This window comes from Salarias fasciatus, chromosome 10 (assembly GCF_902148845.1).
Source record: "Salarias fasciatus chromosome 10, fSalaFa1.1, whole genome shotgun sequence".
NCBI classification, from domain to species: domain Eukaryota; kingdom Metazoa; phylum Chordata; class Actinopteri; order Blenniiformes; family Blenniidae; genus Salarias; species Salarias fasciatus.
This window is the reverse complement of record NC_043754.1, coordinates 19,788,541-19,806,530: the sequence shown is the minus strand read 5'-3', so window position 1 is coordinate 19,806,530 and position 17,990 is coordinate 19,788,541. Positions and strand designations below refer to the sequence as shown.

Here is a 17,990-nt window from a genome sequence, read left to right as displayed (position 1 = left end):
TGCTGTCTCTCTGTTGACGGAGGCTTGCGGGCACAGAAGCCTTATTTTGGATGCCGACGACCTCACAAAAAGACGATTTGGCGGCAAGGTCATGATTATCGCTGCTACTGTCTTCTACTAAATGATATTAAACCTTACTAAACCGTGAACCATAAGCCATAAAGCAAACGTGTGTGTGTAAAGCATGGGCCGAACACTGGAGGAATACTGAGAAGCAATAATTTAACAACATTCTTAATATTCAAGCTCGTATTGTGAGACTTGATTTAATACAACAATGCTAAAACTGATCGTTACAGAGAAATGTTCATACCTTTACGTGATTTGTGAACTCTGTGTATATTTGTGGAGTAAAAATGATCCGGTTTAGCTTCAGATCCCTTCATTCAACTGTAAAAACTTATCTGAAAAAGAAATATTTGAAATCTTTAATATCAGTTCTAAGAAAAAGTGAACAAATTGTGCTAACAGAGTGAATGAGGCATCATTTTGAAGGCATTTCTTCTTCCTTGGGAACCGTTGTCTTCAGTGATATCAAATCTGTAGCTCATGTGAAGGCACTAAACTAAAAGTGCTGTATATTAACCGGATATGACAGGGAACTGGCAGTGGAGTGGCCGGCCCCTGGCTTTTTTTTTTTTTTTTTTTTTTTTTTAAACCACCGACACGTCTCGGCTGCTCTCGGACCTCGCGGAGAAAACGGCTCCTCTGGGGCTTCCTGTACTTCTGAGATGAACTCGATCAAGGCTCACCTTGTGAAATCACTCCACTATATCCCGGGCTTCTGGCAGCAGAGCCGAGGCGCGCCATCGGCCTACTGTTCTCCGCACATTAGCACTCCGGCACATCGCTCACTCACGCCAACATCTGTCCGAGACCTGACAGCTCTCAGGCGCTTTTTCACGTCTCCGTGGGAAAAAAAAGGAGGTCAAAGAAAGAAACTATTCTCCTTCCCTGTGGTCTGCTTTTTGCCGTTCTTTTATTTTCCAGATGAATCTTTCTTCTGAAGACTCGACAAGACGCGGCCCCTCAGGGTTCTCGATAACACCCGAGTCTGTCGGGGTTAGAGAACGAGTAAATCCTGAGATTATTCCGATCGTTGTCCCTTGTTTTGTTGTCTCCTGCCTTCCTCTTGACCAGCTGTGCTGCTGACAGGACTTCTGAAGCAGCCATGCTTCGCGGCAGATGTGGAGCCGCCGCAGGACAGATGTAACGTCTCCGACGACTCGAAAACTTCCAAATAGAGTGGAAATATCCTTCAAGCAACGTGCCTGTCAGTTCATATCGTCGTACCTGAAACCGACAGCTAACAATTTGTCTTTCGGATCTGACAATCACGTTCACGTTTTTGAGAGTTTCACCTGACTGTTTGATCACGTCAGCAGATCTGAAACTTTTGAGGTGGTTTCTACTAGTGGGGCCACAATATCAGGTCAATTCCTTCAGGAAAATGCAGCTGCATTCAAACTTAAATGTACTTGCTCATCTAAAACTATTTGTCTGGAACTGGAACAGTATTTTTAGTTTCACATTCACACTAACATACTGTTAAGTGACAGCAAGTATGTCCAAACTCACGCAGAAAACTTTATGAATGACTAATGATTGCTCAGTTTTTTTAAATCATGTAAAATTACACTCACCTGATATCCTGCATGTCTCATTTTTCTTTGATTAGCTTCATTTTGTTTGTGACTTGGAGCCATTAAAGTAATTATTCGAGAGGTTTTTACCTCACTCACTCTTTTTCCTTGAAGAAATTCCCAGCTTCCCTGCCCAGAGTTTTTTTTTTTTTTTTTGTTCAAGCACCGTTTCGTATTAAAACTCACAACTTCAACTAACTTTCTTGCACCATTTAAACACTTAACAGCAGGCTGCAGTCTGGAAACCTCTGCTTTACTGAAATGTTTGGGTTCACCGGCCCATGTTGGCGAATAATTCCGACAGTTGCTTTGTTTAAACTTTGCCTGACGCGATGCCAGATAACATATTCCCTTTGTGAACGACTGCAGAACTGTTTTTCGAGTCATAGAGCGATACTTCAGAACAGCTGCACAGTTATTTCCTCTTGATGGCTTGTAATTTCTTCACAGAGACGCCGGCGACAGCGCGCGATAATAGCCTCTTCCATATCTTTTCGGAGCAGTAGCCACACTCCCCCTCTGAGTGGAGCGTCCAGTGGAAAGTGTATTTATTTGTGCGTTGTTGTTTTTTTTTTTTTTTTTAGGGGGGGGTGGAGGTTGGGGCTGGGTGGGGTGTATGTGATGTGTGTAGCAGCTTGTGTTTATCTCTGCACTGCCTTTGGTTCCCTTTGATTTCCCTTAAGTCTTATGTCTTTTGTCATGTTCTGGTCTTCTGAATGCTTGCTTATGGGTGTCATTTGTTTTCTCCCCTCCCCCCTCCCCCCTCCCCTGCCCCCCCCCCCTCCCTCCCCCGCCCCGCTCCCTACCCTGCCTTCCTCCCCCATTTCTTCTTGATTTGCATGCTGTTCCTCCTGTTCCACACCTCCCTCCACAACTGCCATGTCCTCTCCCTGTGTGCTCAGACACTGCGCCCAGCACTGAACCTGCAGCTCATGGTTGGTATCTCTATTTTTCCTTCTTTATGTCTTGTTTTCTTTTCTTTTTTTTTTTTTTTTTTTTTTTTGTACTTGCATATTTTGTCTCTGCAGCATGCCGACTCTCACTGTTACACAGCAGACACGACTGCGCCAGGCTGCCGGGCCTGGAGATGTCGGCTGTGCGCCTGGTATCATGTTTTTTGCCGATGACACTGATCTGTCTGTTGAAGGAAAAGATCCGAGCAACAGTCGAGCTACTTTGTGTTGTTATTGTTATGTCAGAAATAGCTTCAGCTCTCTCTCTCTCTTACAATTTTCATGGTGGGTTCCTGGAGACGGTTCCAGGTGAGAATATGCAACACGAAAAGGTGCACATGGAAATACTTGCCAGTCCATTAAACAGCTAACACAGAGACCCGTGCACTGAAACTGTGAACTCCACACAGAGCAGGTTGGGAACCTTCACATTCCAACTGTGAGCATTGTGCCACTTTTGTTAGAACATCTACACCCTGTTGCAACAACCTTGCACTTGTAAAAAATCATTTTGCCACCTAACCAATTACAGTGTCTCCCCTGAAGGTGCCACAGAGGACTATCAGCCACTCCGAGGCCGGGGCCGATTACATCTGCAGCCCGAGATGATTCTGTCTGTGCGGCGGCAGAAATAGACCTCATTTAGTTGTTTTCATTCATTTGAACGAAGATGATACACATCATTTTCTAATTTTGCCTAATTTGCATCCCTTTTTCATTATTTCACGGCGGCGGTTTTCGTAATTTGCAGGAACAAATTCATGACGGCGCGGTCACAGGCCTTCCGTTAAGCATCTGCTCGCTTTGCTCCAGCGGAGACCGACTTCACTCGCCAGTCGCGATGACCGGATTGGTGGGCCTCAGAGTTAAAAATAAACCACTGGCCCCAAATAACCTTTTGTTTGTTTGTAATTTAGTGGGATAATTTCATTCAGGTGTGTCGATCGCTTCAAGTTTCGCGAGACAGATGCGCTAACGAGATTGCCAAATACCAAGAGACACACAAAGATGCATCTGCACTTAAATAGCCGCATTTTCATTGTCTATTTTACATGGGTGGTGATATTTGGTTAAAATCGAAGATTGAGTCAGACGGGCTCACGACCCGTCAAGTGAAGGTTTGAGTCTCTTCAGTTATATTTACATCAGTGTTCTCCAAACTCACATATGGATTGTAATTGTTTTTTTTTCTGAGGTAAAGTCCTATTTCAAAGAAACCATGAGATAAATTTCCACACTTTTTGCAGCGGCGTGTTTGTCCACCACACCAGATCACGTTCAAATTGAAACACAGCTTTTTGAAAACAGCACCCAAGGTGGGATGAAAATGCGTACAAACGGGAAAACACTACTTTTCTGAAGCGCTGCTGCTGTGCATTCACACCAGTCGTCGTTAATAGTCGTTTTGCGTGCACCAGTCGATCGACAGTAACAGTAGCAGCCTCCAGAGTGGCGTGACTGTCCGTCGATATTCTCCTGAAACCCTCCTGGTAGTGTTTTAGTTTAGTCACCTGAATCAACAATCCCACCTGGTCGTTTGTCCATACGAATCAGTGGCAGCGCCATTAATGACAAACACAAAGCGGCATGGTTTGTTGACATGTTGTGGAAGTTGAATATGCTGAATCTTCCAAATATAATTCTTTGTTGTGTTTGATTGTTTTTTCATGTGTTAGCCTTGCTGTGTTACTTGTCTCGAATGATCCAGATGCAAACTGCCGTCCACCTCCACATCCGAGTTTGGTCTTTAATTCATAAAGAACGACACAATGTCGTTACATTTCTCTCCATAGGAAACAATGGATGTTCATATTGAATAGGAAAATGGCATATATTGAACCATATGGCGGTGCAAGATTGCACATTTCTCTAACTGTCTCACGTCGATGAGTAATACTGCCTAATTCCTCCACAAATGAACTCAATTATGTGATGAGTTGATGTATGGCAGTGATCCTGGTGTGGTAAGAGGCTCTTCAAGTGGCTCCTGACATCGTGTTGGCATAATGTTGATTCTCCCTCTCAGTAGTAGTGAGGTTTCCTTCCTGTAAATAATGTGACGAGGCCACAGATGCTTTGTTCTCCTTTGTTTTTTGTAAGATGTGTTTTTAACATTTATGAGTTTTTGAACGGTCGCCCCAGATGTTCCATCCCGGCTCATAATTGTTTTTTAAATGTTCATAATTAACGGCAGAGATGCATCATGAATATGTTATTTGTGTTTAAAGCTAGTTTTTTTGGGGTACTTCAGACCGAACGCAGTAAACAGGGCGGCAGGGGGAAAGGCGAGGAAAACATACAGCAGCGACTAACTGGTGAAGCAAGTGGAGGGTTTAGAAACTAAAGAGGAGGATATTTCCCCCGGGAGTCGGCAGAGATAAGGGAGGAAATCTGATTTCATTGTTGGGGAGGAAAACAAGCAGAAAACTTTTCAAGATCTTTTTTTGTTTTGTTTTTTTCCAGAGTCGGGGGTTTACCAATACCACTATGACTTTGTCATTTCAGACATTCAGACATTAAAGCACCACTTTACATGTTGTCAAGCAAAAATATACCTAAACTAACCAGGCAAAATATATATATATATATTTTTGTATTGCCTATGAAGTTTAAAGTGTTTTTTGTTGTAAAGGGAAAAAATATTCACTTGTATAATTGAAGTACTGCCAACTGGAGTTTTATTTAGAGTACATGTGAAAGGAGCTATTTATTGGAGATCATTCACCTCCACTCCTACACTTCCCCCAATCCACAGGCAGTACGGTGAGCCAAGCCACTAAGGCAAATAAGGGGGAGGATACATTATTTTTTATGTTAAATATGCATTATTTCTTTCATTTTCGCACAAGCCCTAACAGATTTCTATATCAAATTGCCTAAAAGTTAACTGTATCCTTAAATGATGTGTTCCATGGAACAATTGAAAGAGGGCCAGATCCCACATTCCCCCAATAATCTCTATTTATGTGTTAAGACTAAAGCCAGAGCTTACAGAAAAAAGAATATTCGACTTGCATTCAGAAACAAAAGAGCCTGACAGACCTCAATAAAGCAGATACTAATTAGTTTTCTCCAATCTGTCACTGATCAGCAAATATTGGAAATCATCATCAATCAATCAGACTTAATTTCTAAAGCAGGTCCATATAATTTAAAATACTTCACAAGAAGAGTGATGTTGTAAGACTAAATAATTAAAGGTGAAAAAAAACAAGAATTTAAAAGTGATTTTTTATGAAAGAGAAGTAGATTGAATAGTCAATCAAGTATCAAAAGGGAAACTTTTTGAACTTCTATGTAGCATTTATTATTTCCTTTTGACTTTAACCACCTTCACACTGAATTCCCATCAACATTTAGAGACTTAAAACAGAAAATTACTCTGGCATTAACTTGAAACATCCAGTAAAGTTTAATAATTGCCTTTTCGGGATGTTTCAGCACACCACAGGGAGCAGACCAACTCACTATGTAATCATATATTTATGAAACAATAATAACGCGCCGTGTTATCCTCACAGCTTGTTTTCATTATTGTTTTCATATCTCAGCTTTCGGTAAATTATTAAAGTGAAAATACCAACCAGGTTGGCACATAAGCGGGTATTAAACACATTGTGTTCTGAGTGACCTGCTACCGGTTTAAATGCCAAGTGACACTAATAACTACATTCTCGTGTTGTGTTTTGATTTGAGCTGAGAGCATTAGAAGAACGGGGAAAAAAAAACGGCCTTTATAAAATATTTGAGCGGGGCAGACACCCACATGAATGAATTTACACAGTGGATTGATGGAGATGGGTTTTGGTCTGCGTGCATACATACTGAATGATTGTTAGCGATTGGTTCAGGTGTTGCATCGAATATTTAAATATAATTAACTTGTTCTATAATTCATTCCAGCCCCGCGCCGATGTGCGAGCCGGGATGAGCTGGTATTTCTGCAGCAGCTGATGAACTGTGAAATGCCTTTTTAGAGGGTTTTTATTCCTCTCAGTGCAACAGTCAGAGGCACAGCAGATTTCTCAGAGCCAGATTGCAGACAAATACAATTCAAACATCAAATTAATCTTGTTCATCTTTCCTTGAAGGCTGAAGCAGTTTCAGCACAGGCAGTGCGTCTTGTGTAAAGCGTTATTTCCAGCTCCTTAATGGAGGCTGCCCACAACAGGCTACCAGGAGAATGAAAGGTGGGCTTCATGTGATTGACAGTGTAGGTTCATAACATTATGGAAAAACTCCCTCTTAACTGATTCAAACATTTTAAATATTACCTTAAATCCTTCAAACCTTTTCAAAACGCTCCTCTGTTATGTCTTGTTTTTTTTTCCTATATTAGACTGAAGCTCTAATTATTTTTGCTTTGAACACATGCGAGACGAACGTAAGTTGAAACTGCCCAGTCCCACACAGTCCAGATGAAACGTCTCATTAGGCAGTCGTCCGTGTGGGTGTCCGGCTCCAAGGAGGAGATCTACAAATAATGAATCACTGTGTGCAGACTGGGATTTCCAGCCTTGAATAAGGGACACTGATGATTCAGTCTTTGACATTAACAATGTAACTCCCCAAAAATAGATAATGACAGTCAGAAGATTCAATCATCAATCCAGAAAACTCAGCTGGAACCTGTTCTGGAAACACAGCTGCAGTTAATGCGAACAGATAATAAAGCAACGAGATGCAAATTGTTGATGAACCGATCAAGTTTCTGTGGGTGAAGCAAGCAAATAGCGTGATCCAAATATAGCAGTGCAGCTAAAATGATGTGATAAAGTCAGAGATACAATTAAAAGACTTGAAGACGTTGTTGTCTTCCAACTCGGCCATTAGACGGCCATTAATTAGTTATTTTACACCCAGACATCTGTATCCTCTCAATATTAATTCTATTTTTACACATATTTTCACTGAAGTTTTTTTTTTCCCGGACCATGAAAAGGAAAGCAGATACACTTAAAGGCATATATATTCGGATGGCCTTTTATCATCAAGTCTCTTTTTCTTAGTGCTATGGATTTAAGAAGGAGCTGAAAATATGAAAGAATTGTACATTCTGCAGTTGAATTCAGCAGTTTCGTCCGCTGAACGTCTTTGATGTGGATCTTCTCTTTCAATAAACCCCAAAACCGCTGTCTGTGGAGAGACCTAACTCAGTGAACTCATTCAAAACAGATGCGAGAAACGTTTGGAACTTTCCGACATGGAGTCTGATACTCATTTTCATGATATCGTCATTACTGTGTGTGCATTTGTCTTGTAGAATCAATAATTCCATGTGTTTATTATTCCCTCCCCAGTTGAGTTTGAGTCTTGGGTGTGCAGGACTCTGGTTTGAGCTCCAGGAAGGACATCTGGTCTGAAAACTACAAGTTTGTAGTGCAAGTTGCAAAAACTTGTTGGAGATACCTGTGGATATATATATTTAAAAAAACAAAAAACAAAAAACAAAAGCCTTCCATCTAAATTCCTGACTTGAGAACTATGGGAGGTCTTTTTTTTCTTGCGTGTCTCCAAAGAAACAATAGAAGAATGGAGCAAAGTTTTGTGTGGAGCTGGCAAAGTCGACCTCCGTGTGCTTCACACATTCAGTGCATGGTCACAACGGTGAATTCAGCATGCTTTTTGTACATAACACATAGACCTATGGCCTTGTACTTTACCCACTGCAGTCTGATTTTTGTTCAGGTCAACACCTGCTCGACAAGCTTTGCTGAAATACTGAAAACATATTTAGAGACTCACTTTTTCTGACGGACTTCTTCAGCACTTTACATTTCCTGTTTTTGCAAACTAGTTATTTGTTTTGGCTCTTTATGAACCTGTAGATACCTGAGACAACGTTGCTTTAGCTTTGTGTTCCCCTTTCATTGCCTGACTATCAGAATAAGTCGCAGCGAAACATGACTGCAGTTAGATGGAGATTCCTTATCGAGCATGATAGGAAATAGATCTACATTCTTGTGCAGGTTTTGTTCAGGTAAACGTTTAACCTGCACGATGAACTTTCCATCTGCATGGGAAGGCCTGCAGAGAGTCTTGAAAGCAGCTGAAGGGTCGACTTGTTTGAGTTGTGGGAGTGCAGTGCATCGTCTGGTCAGGTACTTCAAAATGCTGTCTGTGCCTGGAACACCGGCGTATTCTCCACTTGTCAAGCAACCGCAGTCTGGGGTTATGTGCCGGCAGAAATCCTGCAGAAGTTTTGCCCGAAAGACAATGCAATAAATTATTAGATGCGTGGATTCCCGATGAATTATGTGGGGAGACTTCAGTCGATCATCTCTTCCACTGGAGAGTGTCAGAGCTGGTTGGACTCTTCAGTACCGAGCTGAATCAATTCAAGTGCGGCACTAAATATAGTTTACATGGGTTTAGCTATAATGTGAAGAAGTTTGAAAAATTCATGCCCATGTTTCCGTGTGACACCATGTCAGATCCTCTTCTGAAAAGCGCCGGCATTGACCGCCCGGTTCCCTGTAACCCCGCGCTTCTCCAACGTTGTTGCCATGGCGATGTCCCGCTTTTTCGTGACTCACAGAGAGAAGCCGACACACGATTGAGCTTGAAGGCTCTTCCCTAGATTGTCCATTTCCCTGTAAAATAGGCGAGGCACACGGGGGGTGTGGAGAGGCGTGCAGGGCAGGAGGGAACAAATTAAACATGCAGCGGAGAAAAGAAGAGGCTCGCAGATGAGCTGCCAGTGGACTGGAGAAGTGGGTGTCGAAACGTTTTGTTCTTATAAATTAAGCTTTAGCTGTGATGCCGAAATGAGAGAGACGCAGAAACTGGAAAAACTCCGACATAATGACTGATTTTATTATGCATGTGGATAAACTCCAGTGCACTCCAGGCTCTTCGAGGCTGCTGCGGCATGAAGTCATTTTCACTTGCGAGACCGACGGAGTAAAAGGCACTCAAGTGAAACCAAAACTATAGAAAGAGTTACATGAATGTTTAAACAATAGAGGGGCTGAGTCATTTTATAGGGACACAGCAAACACACTGTATTCCAAAAGACTTTATCTGAGCAGGAATAATTCCCCCAACAACATATTCATGCATATATGTATACGGAAACAAGTTGAGCTGATTTCTTTTCTTTTCTTTTCCTTTTTTTTAACCACTCTGTTCGAGTCTGGGGTGTTTCAGTTGGCTTTATGCTTTGCATATGTAAAAGTCGGTATCACAAAGCATGCATTCACCTCCTTTTTGGCAGCTTAAATGTGGCGCTATCATGTCTCAAATTAGCGCCCAGCAGCGCCACACGTGTGAGCCAGGGCTGTGCCTCGACAGCTACTTTCCTTTATCATGTAGCCCGCATGAGGTAAATCAACTCCCCGCCAGTATTTTGTTTTGGAAATTGCACAAATGCGATCCGCCGTTCGGAGGCGGCGTTTTGATGTTGGATGTTCACACGGCGTCTCCTCTTTCTCATCTCTCCTCCATCGCTTCACTCTTAATGAAAGGGCATGTTGGTGGAAGATGTCAGTTGCTTTAGCTGATGGCTAGGTGCACTGACTAATTTCCTATCCGGAGAGGTGAGCACGTCTGGAAAGGACACACCTGCCAACACGGCTGTCAGCAAGCGTGTGGAAGTAGTGGGATAATTGAGCCGCGCGCGGAGATCTAATAGTGGAGAGGAATACGGCACTATAATGGCCACTTTGCTCACAGTGGGACGGCAGCGGGTGAAGCACAGAACTTTCCTCTTTAATCCAAGGACTAAGCTGTCACATTTCGATGTCATTAAAGAGACAAGGCATTCATTAAATGACAAGGGCACAATGTGCCAGATTACTCAAGTACTGATGTGCAACAAACGGAGTGATTGTGTCCTGTGACTTTGATCGCCGCTGCAAGGGGGGGACAATTTTTTAAGAATTTACGTCCACCTTACCTTTAATCTGTGGCCCCCATATGCGAAGCATCAACGCTCAGCTGTGTGTCATTGCCTCAGGTATGGAAATGATTGGGAGAGACAAGTGGATGAGAAGCGGGCAGATTTCCAAGTGAAATCCTTTTGACTCGAGCAGCGAGTCCTTGCACAGCTGAGACAGCGGCTCACAGGTGATCGTGGGCTGACTGACTATCAAAGGGACAGATGGCACTGCCAACATCACTGACGACACGACACGCCGCCAGGTGAAAGGGACACGGCGGCAGCTCCTTGACTGCGGCGGCGTCACCATGCTCGCATGCATGTTAGAGAATTTGCTGGCTGGATAATGATGGGCTTGGTTTCAGGAGTCACAGCTCAATCACAACCGGCATCCTTGTGACCTGTTATCTCCTACTGTATATAACCACAAAATAACTTCTTTTTAAAAAACAAATAACTACATTGGAAATTTAACCTAAGAGTTGAAATCAATCCAATAATAATCATATTAAAATTAGCTTTTCTTCTTTTAAAGTTTATATGTTATAGTTGTAGAAATTACTAAATGAAAAAATGAAACATTTTATTCATGCAAATGTATTTCCATGTATCTATACATGTGAGAGACTTCATCAGGAAGTGTGTTAGCAATAATGTGCATGTTATTCACTCTCTACTGTATGTTGGAAATATTTCCCTATATGCAGATGATGGTGTTGTTAATGCACGCTTTATTGGAGAAGTGATGCTGAGTCTTAATGACTATTATTCATCTAAAACTGACTGAGGCGCGATATGTATCAACTCAGTCATATCACACATGCACAGTAAACATGTCTGAGACGGAATGAGAGGAAGAAAAGCTTCCCTGAACCAGTTCCTTCATCTGTTCTCAACCTATATCTATTATCTTCCGTTCGGATCCAGAGGAGGAAAATTTTCAAGACATCCAATGAGAATTTCAGCTTATAGTATGTTGATTCTCATAAAGCTTTAATAAACATGTCATTATTTTTGCCGTAAACAGTCTTTAATATAGACTTGTTTTTAAAAATGGAATATATCAGAATATGTGTTTTTAATCATTTAATTTTACTCAATTTCATCATTAATTCATCATCGATACGTGTCCAGATCCCTTCATCTGTGGTTCTTTTCACTCCCACAAAAACACAGTATTGTGCAGAAATATCTGTATTTAGAATTAAAAGTGATATTCATAGAGTTAAAACAAGAGAATATTATTGTTATCAAAAATGTCTTTGTCTGCACCTCCTTTTCCTCATTACTGTAGTCTGATTACTTTGAGCTGTAATATCTGCACTGTGCCTTTAAACAGACCGATCACTCCCATCATGCATCACTCTTGGTGGAAGATTTGAATTGGCACAAGCTCAGTTCGTCTCTCTTTCTTCTTTTTGTGAAAAAATAATCAAAGACATATTTTCAACAAGAACTTGCGAAATATGTCGTTTCGGTTAGCCTCACACTTTCAGACTGATTTCCATCACATGTAAAATCACTTAAATTTAGGGTTAAGGTTAGGGTTAAAACAGGAGATCTTGGAATATATGTTTAATAGTACATCAGCGTGTTGACACTTTCCATTTCCAGATAGTCAAACGTGTACGATAGTCAGTGTGTTTGCATCGGCTGCTGGCGCTCAGCGGCTTGAACCCGCCTTTGGGGCTCTCTTCAAATGAGGCACATATGCTGCATTAATGAGATTCCAGACTCACACCAGAGTGTGACAGGTGACAAACAGAGGTCCTCCTCAACCCTGAAAGAAAAGCCTCTTTCTCCTCTCATAACTCACCTCCTGCTGGAAGTTAAGTGAACCTCTAAGGTTACGTCTGGCTTTTTCATGATGAAATAAACAGGGAAGTGCTGAAAGAGACGCTGAAGTGTAATCAGCGGTGGATTTTTCTTCCCCCTCTCACCTGTGACACAGATGCTGAAGGTTTTAATCATGTAACAGCTGCGTTGAGTTTTCAGGAATTTCACCCTGACATCCATTTTTGTTGTGGTTGTGTGTGTGTGTGCATTGTGGCAATATTGCAGTTAACAGCACAACTTTCATCTGGCACTTCTGTAGAGTCTGAACAGATAAAAAAAAAAAAAATCACAATTTTTTTTCTAAAATAGATCAGTCATTTTAACTAAGAAGGATTCCTATCCCTCTGTCTCTTGTTCCTTGCATCAGATTGCCAGATGAACACAAATCAGTGCATTTTCTTTTAATCCAGTTCACATTAATCCACCCTGTCAGTCACCCCCATCTGTCAGCCAGCGCTCCTACCTGCTGAAGTGCTCGCACCTGCACCGCCGCTGCAGCTTCATGCCAACTGCTCTCCCATTATCTCCTGCAAGACCCTTTTAAACCTCTTCCAGAACAGTTTAGCGTATTAGCTCTTGTGAATATGTATGAAATAACAATAACCGTCAGTGTTATTGCTGACAGAGCATTGTATATTAGGATGGAGCAATATTCCCATGATTCCCCTTTTCTGCTGAATGTGCTCATATAAATCAATGTTATATTTTGTTTGAAATGTGTTTTTGGTGAGTGCAAATGCTCCCTATTCTATAAATCGGTAATAAACAAGGCAAGCAGGCGAGTCAGTGATCGGGGTGGGCTGTATTTAGTGTTATAGTCGTAGGAGGTTAGGGTATGTTGGTTTTTTTTTCCCTCCCTGAATCAGTCCATCCATCTTCTATACGGCTTTTTCAAAGTTGGGGTCTGGAGACTTGAGTCAATCTGGGTAAATCCACAAACACACACATAGCAATATTTACACTTACTGGCAATTTACAGACCAATAAACCGAAACGTCAAAACCACGAACAAGTACACCACAATGCTGAAAGTCTGCTTGTTATGAAGTGATGCGGTGGTCAGTCTAACTGGAAGAAAATCACATACATTGGTCGACTGCGCCTTTAAGATTCATTTGCCCGTTGAAACGAGTTAAGAAAAATATGCACACACACATTTCAATCAGTGTGTGTCACCTGCTTTTGCTCTCTGAGCTCACAGTGGAGCTGAGAGTGATAGAAAAGTTACGAGGTTTTCAAGGTTTTGGATCATGAACAGATCTTGAATGAGCCAGAGGAGAGGTTAAGGCATCCCTGGAGCTCCCGCACGGACACCTTGAATGTTTCATCACAAGTTTTTACAGTAGTGCTGGAGAAATTTTACTGAGAATCACTGATGGTGGAGTCTTTTGGAATCATTATTTATAGATGATAAATATACAGGAGTCCAAACACACTGCCTCAGTCAGCTGAGGGTTGGAGGGAGCTTTGGGTGGAGACAGGTCACACACACGATTCAGAAACACTGATCAACCTCAAATACAGTATCAAATGCATCTCACTTATTTAGTGATTTTTTATTTTTTTTTACCCTTTATGTGATCTGCATCTTCTCAAATCCCATGCATGCACATGCAGAACATGCAAACTCCACAGTGAAAGACTGAACTCCAACCAAGTGTGTTCTCATTGTCTAACCAGATTTATAATGAGACATCTGATTCATTGGTGGCAATAATAGCTGAGGTGAGCCTACACATGCCCTCTGCCGTCTTCATTTGTCACCTGACAGTCATCTTGTACATCATAATGGCCCCTTGAGAGGATCCCTCTCACCGTTCCCATGTTGATTGACAATCGTGCAATCTTTTCCAACCTAATATGCAAAATAGAGATTTGATCACATCACAATTCGGGCAGAATTGAAATAACAAGCAGGCTTATTAATCCCGGCGCGCCATGCAAAAGCCCAGCTTCAAATGTCATTATCCTCATAACAAATCCGGAGTTGCATTCTAATAAAAGGATGTAATAGAGTGGTAGGATCTTCTCCTGCTTTCATTTAATGCAGTGTTTTTGCATTTTAATGACTGTTGCTGCTTCATTGCCCCTTTGCATGCACTGCATGGAACGTCGTTCATTAAAGACAAAGGTTACATGACAAGCCTCCATTAGCACCCAAAATGTGCACAATTTGATTCGAAGCTGCTTGCAAATGGATAAAACAGGCGGCGAGCTTCAAATGTGGAGCAGAACGGGATCCCAGGGCGTCTGACCCGCATGTTGCTTGTTTTGAATGCTCCTATTACGATTTGCATGTCGGCCCATGGTTGCCATGACAGCAGCGAAGTCCCACAACTTTCATGTCAAACAGTTTCTGGTTAGTTTGGTTGGACCAGCATGGACGTGACACCCGACAGGGCAGGAAGAAAAGGCTGGATTGTGTAGGGAAACTGTGTAATTCACTGGTATGGAATATGGGTTACATTCTGAAATGATTATGTATTATTGAGTATTCGGAAAATAAAACATGAGATCCGAGAGGAAATGGAATTTGATTATTAATAACTGGCGACGGCCACCTTTTTTTTTTTTTTTTTTTTTTCCTTCTTTCATTTTTTAATTTGGACTTGTGGCTTCAGCCCCCGAGGGCCCTCTGAGGCTGTGGTCAATGTCTTGTGATATTTTTCTTCCTTTTTTGTGGGTTTTTGTGCACATTAGTGAGCAATGATGGAGACAGTGTACAAACCTACACTCACAATATACATTTTTTTGAGATTTATATATATTATTTTCCTCTAGTACTATAAGTTACATACGAAATACAACCAATTTTCTTTCCTCGCTTCTTTTTTTCCTATTTATTTATTTATATCTACTGGCACCGTCCATGCATGTAAGCTGGTCTGAATTTCCTTTGAGGTGAGTCTGGGATTAGAGGACGACGCCGCGCGCCCGGCTCCGCTGAAGGATTTCATTATCGCCGCGGGTTTTTGTCAGCGTGGCTACACCTTACAAAGATTGTGCCACAACATCGCTCCTCAAAGACGGCCAAAATAGCATGACGAAGCAGACGTTTAGAGAGCGCGATAACAAAGGGAATATTCCGCCCGGCAGCCATCTTTACATAAACTGTTGTCTCGCAGCATTTCCTCTCCGCGGCCACAGCTCTCGTCGATATTGTGCTCAGCTAATCTACTTTTCAATAGAGTCTCTGAGGTAGTCAAGGTCAAAGATGCACTTTTTTTTTTACACAGCTAAACAGCTCAGATAAGTGTCTTATAGCCACAATAACATATGGTAGCAACACTTTAAGGCAGACTTAACTTAAATGAGCAGGAGCGCCTTTAATGTATGTTAGTTTCTCAAAGTGTGTTTTTCTGTACTAAAGATTCAGCAACAATACAAAACAAGCACGTATTATTACACAGCTGGTTTAAGGTTTCAGAGAATTATTTTCCACAAATCTGAATAAAATAAAAAAAAAACAATAAATTTCAACAATGTGCTGCTTTTACAGATAGCATTTAGTGAAAAGTACAGTGAAATCTCCAAAATTGTGCCAGTTTATGACTCCAGTTCTGACTTAAAAGTTCCTTCTTTTAAACATTTTGAAATTACTTAACTTTTGTTCTCCATATGGCAAATCCAAGGAAAGATGGGATCTTTAATGTCGATAGTTGCCACACAAATGTCTACAAAGTGTTTGTATAATGCTGCTAATATGAGCTAATGACAATGTTTGTTACACTTTGACATGTTTTTACTTACTTTTTCCATCTTTTTAGTCCCATTCTCTTCTTAACCTGCCCAAAGTTAATCTGGTAAACTGTAGTCCAAAGAAATAGGACAGCTGCTTTGGCTAAAGCTAAAGTTCAGCTTGTGAGGAGGCTTGAGAGAGACAGCAGCTCTGAAACCGTTTCAACAATAGTAACTGATTTTGTATTTGTAATCAGTTACTCGAGTTTTTCTTCAAAAGTCATCTTGCTTCAGCCACAGGTTGTTCTCAATACTCCCTATCAGTGATATTTGGTTTACCATGTGTGTTATGAAAGGTGCTAACAACCTCTCTTACAGTTTTAGAATGAGGAAAACTATCCCCAAAAAAAACTAGCTGATTTATGTAAATATGGTGGAGTCGCTGAGGTGAGCTTTGTGCGGTTCGTGTAAACAACTCATCTCGGAGTGCGACCTTGACCAGAGAATGCACCGCAGTCTGTTTACTGCATGTATGTAAATGTAGCCATTGTCTTGGCTTCTTTTCCAGGATTAGCCCCTCGTTTCCTTGGCACAGCTCCTTCACCCAGGGCTGTGTCTGCTGTGTACACAGATCTACACAAAGCCCCCGATGTCATTTCACTGATACTATTCTGTCTCACAACTCTGGGATACACACAGTCTCTTCTGTTGCTATTATCAATGTGCCCAGAGCAGAGGAGGCGCAGGCCTCGACTTCACAAGTCCGTTTAGTTCGACATGTCGCGTCTGTGTGACTTTGACCTTGGCAGGATTTTTTTTTTAACATGCTTTTGGCACAATTTTATTCTGTCTGTATCAATCATTTTGCAGTTAAACATTCCTGCATAGTGTGTATTGAGCATGTTGATATTATGATCACTTTATATTTGCGATGTATCGTGCAGCCCGAATGATAATAATCACAGCATCCTGTGGAAATACCCACATGTGTGCACAGACATGCCAGCCAGGGCCCCTCCGTGACGTTTCTTCGTTGCTCCTCGGGACTTTTTTTTTTTTTGCAGCCGCTGTTTGCCACGGCCGAGGCTGGAGGCAGCTCAGTGACAGCGGGGTGGGAGGAGAGCGGCGGTGGAGGGGAGGGCTCGTAATCACGCATGAGGGAAGAAATGGCAGCCTGGCGAATGGAGAGAAGCTCCACTGGGTTGCTTTTCCTTTTTTTTTTTTTTTTTTTTTTTCTCGAAACTCAAACAGTGTCCCCATTAACAGGACTGATGTGCATCTCCGCAACAAGCTGCAGACTCATTTGGCCTTGGGAGCCATAGAGAGTCCTCAATGTGTTAGGATAAGTCACTCCTGAGACCACTAAAAGCCATTATTAGAAGGTGTTTATTGAGCTAGCCATGGCCTAGATACAGCTTAATATCCTGAGAACAGTTATAGCCCATAATTATATTACATTTTGGATGAAGACTGGCCGTGATTAGATGAATGATGAATGGCTCCATCAGATATAAAAAGCTGTGAGGTTTCTAAGGAGATAATGCACCGTTGGTTTACTTTCACGAAGAGGTGGAACATTTACTCTCCTTCTCATGATAAACCTCCGTATAACAAGGAATGCCATAAAAAAAAAAAGAAATACCAGCTTCCTTTGTCTGATTTTCATCTGCTACACACTTTACCACCAGATGTGAATTAATCATTATTCAGCCTCCTTTTCATTTTTTTTTTTTCTCTCTGTCTCTCTTTATTCAGCTGGGGTTGAGCTTTTCTATTTTAAAGGCAAGCCCAGAAGTTTGTAGCACAAAGAGAAGTAAAGCTGAATGATGTGGCGTGTTATTTTCAGTAAAAGTGTCTCAGCGTAAGTGGTAATTACAACCGCAGTTTTGCTTAAAAAGGAATTTAAAGAGCCCAAAAGATATGAATTTAAAATGAAATGGCACTTCACTGTCATTTTGGCTTTGTCTTGTTTAATTATAGCTTTTTTTTAAAATATATTTT

At 41.6% G+C, this 17,990-nt stretch overlaps 1 protein-coding gene across 5 annotated transcripts in view; it reads left to right on the top strand.

Moving 5' to 3' along the window:
- Nucleotides 1-17,990, top strand: part of cadm1a (cell adhesion molecule 1a) — a 396,714-nt gene that overhangs the window by 364,864 nt on the left and 13,860 nt on the right. For 3 of the 5 annotated variants that reach the window (XM_030100926.1, XM_030100925.1, XM_030100928.1), the window contains one exon: nucleotides 2,546-2,578. The exons of the other annotated variants lie outside the window; for them this stretch is intronic. In XM_030100926.1, the coding sequence (XP_029956786.1) occupies nucleotides 2,546-2,578 (33 nt within the window). The remainder of the gene's footprint in view (nucleotides 1-2,545; nucleotides 2,579-17,990) is intronic. 5 annotated transcript variants of the gene reach the window in all.